The 8,635-nt window shown below is 36.1% G+C and overlaps 1 protein-coding gene across 1 annotated transcript; it reads right to left on the bottom strand.

Moving 5' to 3' along the window:
- Positions 1-5,587: 5,587 nt before the first annotated feature.
- LOC141600826 (uncharacterized) lies at positions 5,588-8,396 on the bottom strand. Its single transcript, XM_074421081.1, has 7 exons — positions 8,247-8,396; positions 7,888-8,150; positions 7,495-7,622; positions 6,560-6,920; positions 6,243-6,363; positions 5,972-6,151; positions 5,588-5,743 (listed from the first exon to the last, which is right to left on the bottom strand). Exons 1-7 carry the CDS (start codon positions 8,394-8,396, stop codon positions 5,588-5,590), a joined length of 1,359 nt encoding a protein of 452 aa, XP_074277182.1.
- Between the last annotated feature and the right edge of the window lie 239 nt (positions 8,397-8,635).

Below are 8,635 nucleotides of genomic sequence, written 5' to 3'. Positions count from 1 at the left end.
TTTATGGGAAATTTGAACCGTTCGAATACCTCGTGTCATGTCAAGACACAAAGTAGTGACATGAACACTAAGCAATCGTTACCCTTAGCATTCTATGTCTAGAATGACTCTCGTGGATGCCAATGAACACGGGTGCTCACGGAGATCTGGAGTAAGGGGTGAGGGTACGTATTAGGAAGCTCTTTTGATCGAACACCTAATCCCGCCCGCCTCGATAGCGGCCTCTACTAATGATTAGGGAAGTTATTCGTACTCGATATATCGTCGGCTATATGCATGCAATGCAACATCCAAGTTTTAATCCTAGCATGTGAGAATTTAACTAAGTCGGTTGAACAATTAATTAGCAAACAATTGGGGTCGAAGTAGGAATTTAATGCTCAATTACATATGAAAGCATTCAAGCAATAAAAGAAATACAATAAATTACAATAATGAAAATTACAATAATTACATTGGAATTGGCGATTTATGTCGAAAATACCTTTAAAACGGATAATTTGAGAAAAAGGGAATAAAAGAATAAATCAACGAAATAAACGAACGGGAATTAGCGTGATATTACGGATAATAGTTGGTTAATACGTAAACTAATTATGCTAGGTCAAGGCAGAAACGGAGTTCGAGGGACGAACTCGGCCAGAACGCGCAGAGAGCCTGCGTCCCTTGGAATAGGCGCAGCAGACGCTGCGTCTGTTCCTTGGCTCAGTTCTGGCTGTGAAGCCGTAATTGCAAGCCGTTAATGTCGATTGGTGATTTAAAGGATTAATTGATGATTTTTACTCGGATGGAAGTGATTAACAGGTTATTTAACACATGAATAAGTCATAAAAACAGTAAAACACGAATGAGACGGATGCAAACGAATTATGAAACAATGATAGAAGTGATAAATATTAATGAGTCCTCTATTGAAATCAATTAACTAACATTAGATACAACGGATTAATGACGAACATGCGATGAATACGACAAAAGACGGATTAAACTATATCAAAGACGAATTCCAGAAACCCAATATGAACAAATTGAATCTCTACAACCCGGAATTGAATTCAATGACGAAAACCCGTAAATATTGGATTATTAGGGATTTAAGTCGGATTTATAACAAATTAAACATGAACATGATGATGATTATAATACATGTGGAATTATTATGATACTACGATTAAGAATTAACAGACGAAGCAAGCAAAAGAAAGATTTGAATACGAATTACAGAAGACAAACGAAAAAGAAAGGAAGCAGGAACTGCGGCAGCCTCACGAAGAGGCGCAGCAGGAACTGCGCTCCTTCGAAGAGGCGCAGCAGTTGCTGCGTCCTTTCTCGACTGTTATCTACTGGAAATCCGCAAAAACAGGTTTTAACAAAGGGTTTTAGAAATCGATTTTAATGGTATTTTCGACGTAAATCTTACAATTGATGATACGAAAAGTAAAATACAATAAATAAATAAAGATTATACACCCTCAGACTTACATGTTGACGGAACGAGAAGAACTAAGATATCGATTAGTGAATGCTCGACGCGAATGCAAGGAAAGTGCCCTCGTAAGAGGAAAACGATTGATTAATTAAATTGATTGAGTGTAGTTGGTCAAATTGGTCGGTCATGCAACGGAGAGGCTGGTACCCGAAAAGATCCGAGCTTACGTGGTCGAAAGTTCAAGCACGTAGGCGCCAATAAGTAAGAACAAAGTCTAGAATGCAAAGGGAGAAGAGAAGGGCGGACACTCGCGTGAGAAATATGAGGAGCAAAGGCTCCTATTTATACTAATCACGTGAAGGAACTAGGGTTTCGGAGACTCTTTGGAAGTGAATCTCGGAAAGATATGAAAAAGATACGTGGAACATGCAGCAAAGGGCCTGGGAAGAGGCGCAGCAGCCACTGCGTCTCTTGGAAGAGGCGCAGCGCCTGCTGCGTCTGTTCCCGGAGGTTTCCTCTGCAAGAAAGATTTCCGCGTTTGAGTTATGGTAGGACGGAAATAATTCGATTATCTTATGAATATTACGGGATATTATTTACCAAAAGATAAAATTTGTGAAATAAGGAATAGAAATATCCGGAACATACCAGAACATTCTGACTCGGGATTTAACAGTTATCAGAAAATGGAGACGGTTTTTGACCCGGACTCCGAATGTACTCTAATTACTGCCAAAACGACCGTATCGGTGCGTAGATGACAAACGTGAGGTAGACATTTAATATTTGAGCAATCACTTGACGACAATCTTACGAACTGTCACAAATCGTTCCGCGTATCAAACATGCGGCCCAATCATCACCGGGTGGTTTGCGGGAGGTGCAGAAACGAGGTATCTACATCGTTGATGTTGAATTGTGTTGACTTGTTTGTGTTTCGTATGACCAAACTGTGAACGTTGACTTGCTTCGTGGCTGTTGATTTACGTTATGATTCATATACTGGAAGGTGATTGACTGAATTGATCGTATTGAGTATGTTATCACAACATTTGGTAACCGGCATGATTTTATGATTGATCAGTTCAAAGATATATATATTGTGTTGCATTAATTTCTTTTTAGCATTCATATGCATTGGAGATGGAGGATGTTGAGGTGATGTGGTGTGGTGAAGATGATGTTGTGATAAGGCCCGGGGCGGGTTCTGCGGACTTGCCCTGGTGTCCTCAACGGAAAGCGGAGATCGGCTACGGTCGATATATAGTCTACCGGGATCGGTATGGTGGGTGTTCGGGTTATGAGATATGAGTTGAGATGGAGATGGAGGTGACGGAGGAGCATGCATATCATATTTTGTTGTTTCATTGTATTCCCTACTCAACCTCGTGGTTGACCCTGTGTATTCGTGAACACCTGTGACGATCCAAATATTGGGGAGCAGGCTTGACAGGTTTATGAGATAGGCTGGGAGCTTGATGGGCGTGAGACACTGGATCAGAAGACTTAGTAGCTAGATCATCATTTAGAAGACTTTCACTTTCATTTATGTTAGTTCCTTGTAATTTGATGTAAAAGAAGTTTTGTAATAATTAAGTTAAAGTAATTATATATTTTGCCTTGGAGTTTAATTTGTTATTCACTAACTCGGGAAACCGAGATGGTAACAGTCCGGTTTATTAGGGAATGTCTTGCTAAAGGCTCCTTCATAAATCGGGGTGTTACAATGTTGACCTGAGATAATGATTGTCCTTGACTCTTATTTACAGTCATGGCAAAATAAACCGCGATGGGGAATTGCCTTCTGCTAAAACGTACCGGGAATTTACTGGAGTCCAACGGAGTCAGTATTAGTCGAGCAATATGCACGTGATCACCTTTATGACAACCTGTTAAAACCGTACATCTAATCACACATGACGCTAAATCAGTCACAATTAATCGTGTTCCATTACACAAACCGCGTGATTGATCAATGTTCCTGAGAAACATCACCATAGCACCGACCTTCAACTTCAATTGATGATTCGGGAGTCCAGAACATTTGATACTATTGAGATATTCGGTAGAGTGAAGGTCAGGGTCACCCATGCCTCTATCATCGTTAGAAAACTTCATCGGAGCTTAGATATATAACCTCATCCTCATCCTCATCGATTTTCGACAACACGTAGTCATTTACCGCTTCAACTATCTCGTGAGTAAGGGCGAGGATTGCCCTTTCTTGGAGGTAATCTGGGTTCCACAACTGGCTTTGTAGATCCGGATACGTGACATTTACTATTGATGCAATCAGATCTGCCACCTGTTGAATGAGTAAGTCGTCTGGAAATTGTAGATCGACTTCCCCGTCATTTTATGTTAAATTAAATGGCAATTGTAATAAACTCAAGTTAACATAAAGAAAACATACTGTTCTCTTGCTGCCTTCCATGTTCTTTCTTTTCTTCCCAGATCTTGACGAATTAACCTTTTCCATAATTATAATCCCAATTGTTGTCCTTCTTTCATCCCTTTTCCATGAATATAGTTGCAAAAATGGTAGTGATTATAGTAAAAATGATTGTAAGGCAAGAATTTAAGTGAAAGTTATTGAATGTTGAATAGCATAGGTTATGTGAATTAACTGTAAAACCTGGTGTTTATTGATTTATGATTTATATGCTGCTGGACTTAGAAACTGCATGATATGCCAGTACATGTGCAACTGTTTTTTTTGCCCCACTAAAAAATCAGCAGGTTTTTTGGTTTTATTTATTTATTTTTAATTCATTTATAACTGCTTTGACCTGTTTTTATCTTAATTCTGTATATTTTTTGTAATGTTTCGAAAGTGCAATAAATCTGATTGATTTTAGGCCGTCCTGTATGTAAATTGACTTTTTTATTTCTATTTGTGCAATTATTTGGAGTGATATATCTATTAATGTTCGTTGTGTCAAGTTATAAACGCATTAATCAAATAGTTTAGAAAATTTCAAAATTATTCAAAATAAAATTAGAATGATATTTTTTTAGGTGGACGTCTAGAAAATAGATGATATGCAATTTAAGTGGTCAGAAGGTTACAAAATGAGTATAAAATATTCTTATATTCTGTATTGTATACATTTTTTTTTTTGCAAAGTTTCATTACTGAAATTAGTTGACTTGTGTTTGGTCTTATCTTTTTTAATGGTAAACGTTTTTTTTGGTCGTATATGCTTTATTCTGGACGTTTTTTAACAACGTTTTAGTGCTGCATTTATTGGACTTATTTCCGACATTTAAGATACATTAAATTTACGAAAATGGCGATGGATGTGTTTATGAGCTGATATTACATGACAATAATAATTATATAAATATAATCACCCAAAAGATGCTGGACATGTATATTTTAATTGTGGACGTTTTTCTGGTCGTATATGCTGTATTGTATATGTTTTAAAGTCTCATAATTGCATATTGTTGACTTGTGTTTGGTCGTATATTTTTAAATGGTGAACGTTTTTTTGGCCGTATTTGCTTTGATGTGTACGTTTTTTAAAACAAAATTTCACATTTAAGCGATTATAGTAAAATAGTGCTTCAAAATGAGCATTTAGTTGACATGTATTTTATCTTAATTCTGAATTTTTTTTGTAATGTTTCGAAAGTGCATTAAATCTTAGTGACATCAGGCCATCCCGTGCGCAACATTGACTTTATAATCTGAGTGACATTGTACTTGCCGTAGTTGTCATTATAGCGATTATAGTAAAATAATGCTACATAATCTGAGAAATAAACAGTGATGTTATATAAATTAAACTCCTTGAAAATTACATAGGTTGTCAATGCATAGAGTATAATAAGCAAACATCATTCTTCAGAGTTTGTTACTGCTCACCCTATTGCTTGCATGTTGTCTCAGTTCATCCTTGCATTAGCCTTCAGCTCCTTATTGAAATTTGCTGCTGCTCCAATCTGAATGCTTTTGTTGTCCGCTATTCTTCTAAGCAATATTTCCTAGTATAACTATGAGACCTATACTAAACGACATCAAATTAAGTCCTCAAACAGAATTTCAAAACATAGTCCAAATCTTGGTGCAAAAACATAAAGAAACAGTCAGTTAAAAAAACATAGTCCAAAACAGAAATAAAGTTGTCTGAAACAGAAAAAAAAAGTAGTTTTTTAAGGACCCATTGGAGCTTTTCCCATTTTAATCTCTTGTTGTTTTGTTGCAGAGGATTTGTCCGACGTTTCAGCCACTACCACAACACCTTTCTGTGGTGTTAACTCTTGGACTTCCGTCACAGGTTCATCTTCATTCATCTCCCTCAACTTTTCCTAACGCATGAAGTAATTGTAAGTAAAAGATAAAGTAGTAGGATTACACGTACTAAAAAAAAAGGAATTCAAAAGATCCACCATCATCGAGTCAGTTTTGTTGGTATCCTTGCTTGACGATGAAATTGTTGACATTGCTTTTTCTTGTTTGCATCAAGACATGATTATTTTTTTTTGTAAAATATACAACATTAGATTGTAGAATTTAGACTATGTAAATGGAAATACCTTTGATGCAGCATGTATGTTTTTCCACTTTGATATTGTTTTAGGATCATCACATAAGCATATGACACCATAAGACGTTGATTTTTGCTCTATATTAAAGTCTTTAGTCACCCTTATTTTGACAATAAAATCCCTCTCAAGAAGTGGCCTAAAATCAGGTGGTGGCACAAGATTGAAAATCTGAAAAGAACAACAAATATGTTGAGACTATATTGACAAAATGTTGTAAATGATTTTCTGAACATAATAATTCAATTAAGTTGAGGAATACCTCATCTTCATCAAGTATTTGTTGTGCTGTTTTTCCAAGCAATTCAGTCATAGCATCATCCCAAATGATAAATTCACATAGGTTGGTGTTTTCATACGTCACGAAGAATTTAACTTGGAACCTGTTTTCATACGTAATTTGATGTTATTTATTGTAATGTAAATTGTTGTAATTGGTTATTATTTATTGTATTTATTGTAAATTGTTCTTTTTAAATGTAATATACGGGTATTCCATTTAATTACATATTTCCGTGTTAATCATTAGATCAGCATCTTAGAATGATAAATAGCATCTTAGAATGATTAATTTTGTACCTTGGAATAGCTGATTTCGTCCCAATACCCTTCAAAGAGCAAGGAGGTTTGTTTGGTCGATCTTTATCACAATACCATAAACCATCGTCCTTATTTTGAACTTTTAATCTGCATTCCGTGCATGAATTATAGAACCAACTCACACCAGATGTAGCTAATTCAACAAATGTCACCATGGTCACATATGAACCTCCTTGAGTCATGTTCTGAATTTCATCTAATGACTTGATGTTTGCACTTGCGAGGATGGGAGGATGATGAGCTGCATTTTCCGGAACACCAAAGAGATTCTGCTCCACTTCAGCGGCTGGGAAACTAGTAAGGATACGTTGAAACTTGATCAATTGTTTTGGGCAAAGCACTTTCAGATTAGGCAACATAAGTGAACTCTGATTTTAGTTGCAATTGGTCTCCCTTGTGACGGGTTACCATTTGTGGCGGATATTTTGTGAGATAAAATGGTAATAAAATGGGTTAGTGGAGAAAGGGGACCGCATGAATAGTGTTACAGAGAGAGAAAGAGTGGGTACTTTGTGAGGTAAAATGGTATCCGTCACTCAAGAGTGACGGATATGTGCCGTCACAAACAAGAATTTGTGTTTTAGTTGGACTATTTTTTTTTTTTTTTTTGTGTTTTTATCGTTTTGCACTTCAAAGTTAAGTTCTTGTACTCATAATAGGGCAGATATGCAGATTAAAAAAACTACTGCTGGTGTGAAATAACGTGAAATTTATACAGGTATTAAATAATTACCTTTTGTTAAATTGATGAACTTCAATCATGTTGGGGTTGACAAAAATTTGACTTGCTCTCCATGTTGTGGATATGCTCACTTCCTCTAAATCATAGTATTCATGATATGCCATTAAATTTAGGTAAAATGCTTGCATAAAGTGTATGTGTCATTGCATAAAATGTGGAGTATATATTTTACCATTATACACGAATCTCTTGATGTACAGCAAAACCAAAGTTGGCTTGTTTTTGTTCTTGAATGTTTCCTCAGTTTTTGTCATTTGCTTAACGTATTCACCAAAAACTGTACAACACAGTTGTTGATTCCTGAAACAAAATGGTGTTTATAAGATACTAATGCTGATTTTTATAAAGATGAAATTTGTTTACACGCACTACTAAATAAATAGTAAGTGTATTACTCATTGTTTCCTAGAACGATTGTCATCCTCTTTGTTCCATCTCCGTTGAGTTTGAATGGGTAGACATGATCAAGTTTTCCAATAATATCTGTAAGTTAAGACGTGTTACTTCAAATGAATTTTGTTAGAAATTTAGGTAGAGATAAAGTAAAAGATGCATACCAACATACAGTTTGTCAAGCATAGCTCCAATAGCAAACTCCCTGAATGTGTAAAAAGTATGCACAGAAAGAGGAATGTCTGGAATAGTAACTGGTATGACCTTTGTACTGTACTCGAACCAGATCTTGCATGGATGAAAGGTAGCCATGTCGTAGCCAAGCCTGTTGGATGAATTGTTAAATTTTCTTATCTTGTATGTGTCACCTTCATTCAGCAATTCCAGGAAAAGCTTCACCAAATTCTTTTTAATTGATGCTTGTATAGCATATCCCTGTCGACAACAATATTATTTTAGTTGAACTAATTCTTAAATTAAACTTAAATGGTGCATTAAAAAGTTGTAAAAATGAAAAAGAGCTCATCATACATTCTGATCCGCCAGAATGAATTCTACCCCTTGTACCACCGTTGGATTCTTATCTGACGTTCTCAGCCACATACGAATGACCCGCACCGTGATTAACTCTGTCCTTGGCGTACTAGCTCTGAGTGATGCTGGAGATTGGAATACCTTCATGGTTTGCCATGTTAATGAAGTTTTTTTGATTGTGTATATGGTTCACTAATTTGGTGGGTTGTGTTGATTTTATATATGTTACATATGCCCTAATTAATGGGTATAACTGCTGGTAACTCCTCTAAACCACTACTCCACTCCTCCACAATCTTCGCAACTCCTCTTTAACCATTATTCTGTAATGAAAAGTTAATGCTGAAGAATTGAAGGCCCATCGGAATGTGGAGTGAAAGGATGTT

Source organism: Silene latifolia, chromosome 9 (assembly GCF_048544455.1).
Source record: "Silene latifolia isolate original U9 population chromosome 9, ASM4854445v1, whole genome shotgun sequence".
Lineage (NCBI taxonomy): Eukaryota > Viridiplantae > Streptophyta > Magnoliopsida > Caryophyllales > Caryophyllaceae > Silene > Silene latifolia.
The sequence above is the reverse complement of the archived record's forward strand: the minus strand, read 5'-3'. Positions and strand labels throughout refer to the sequence as shown.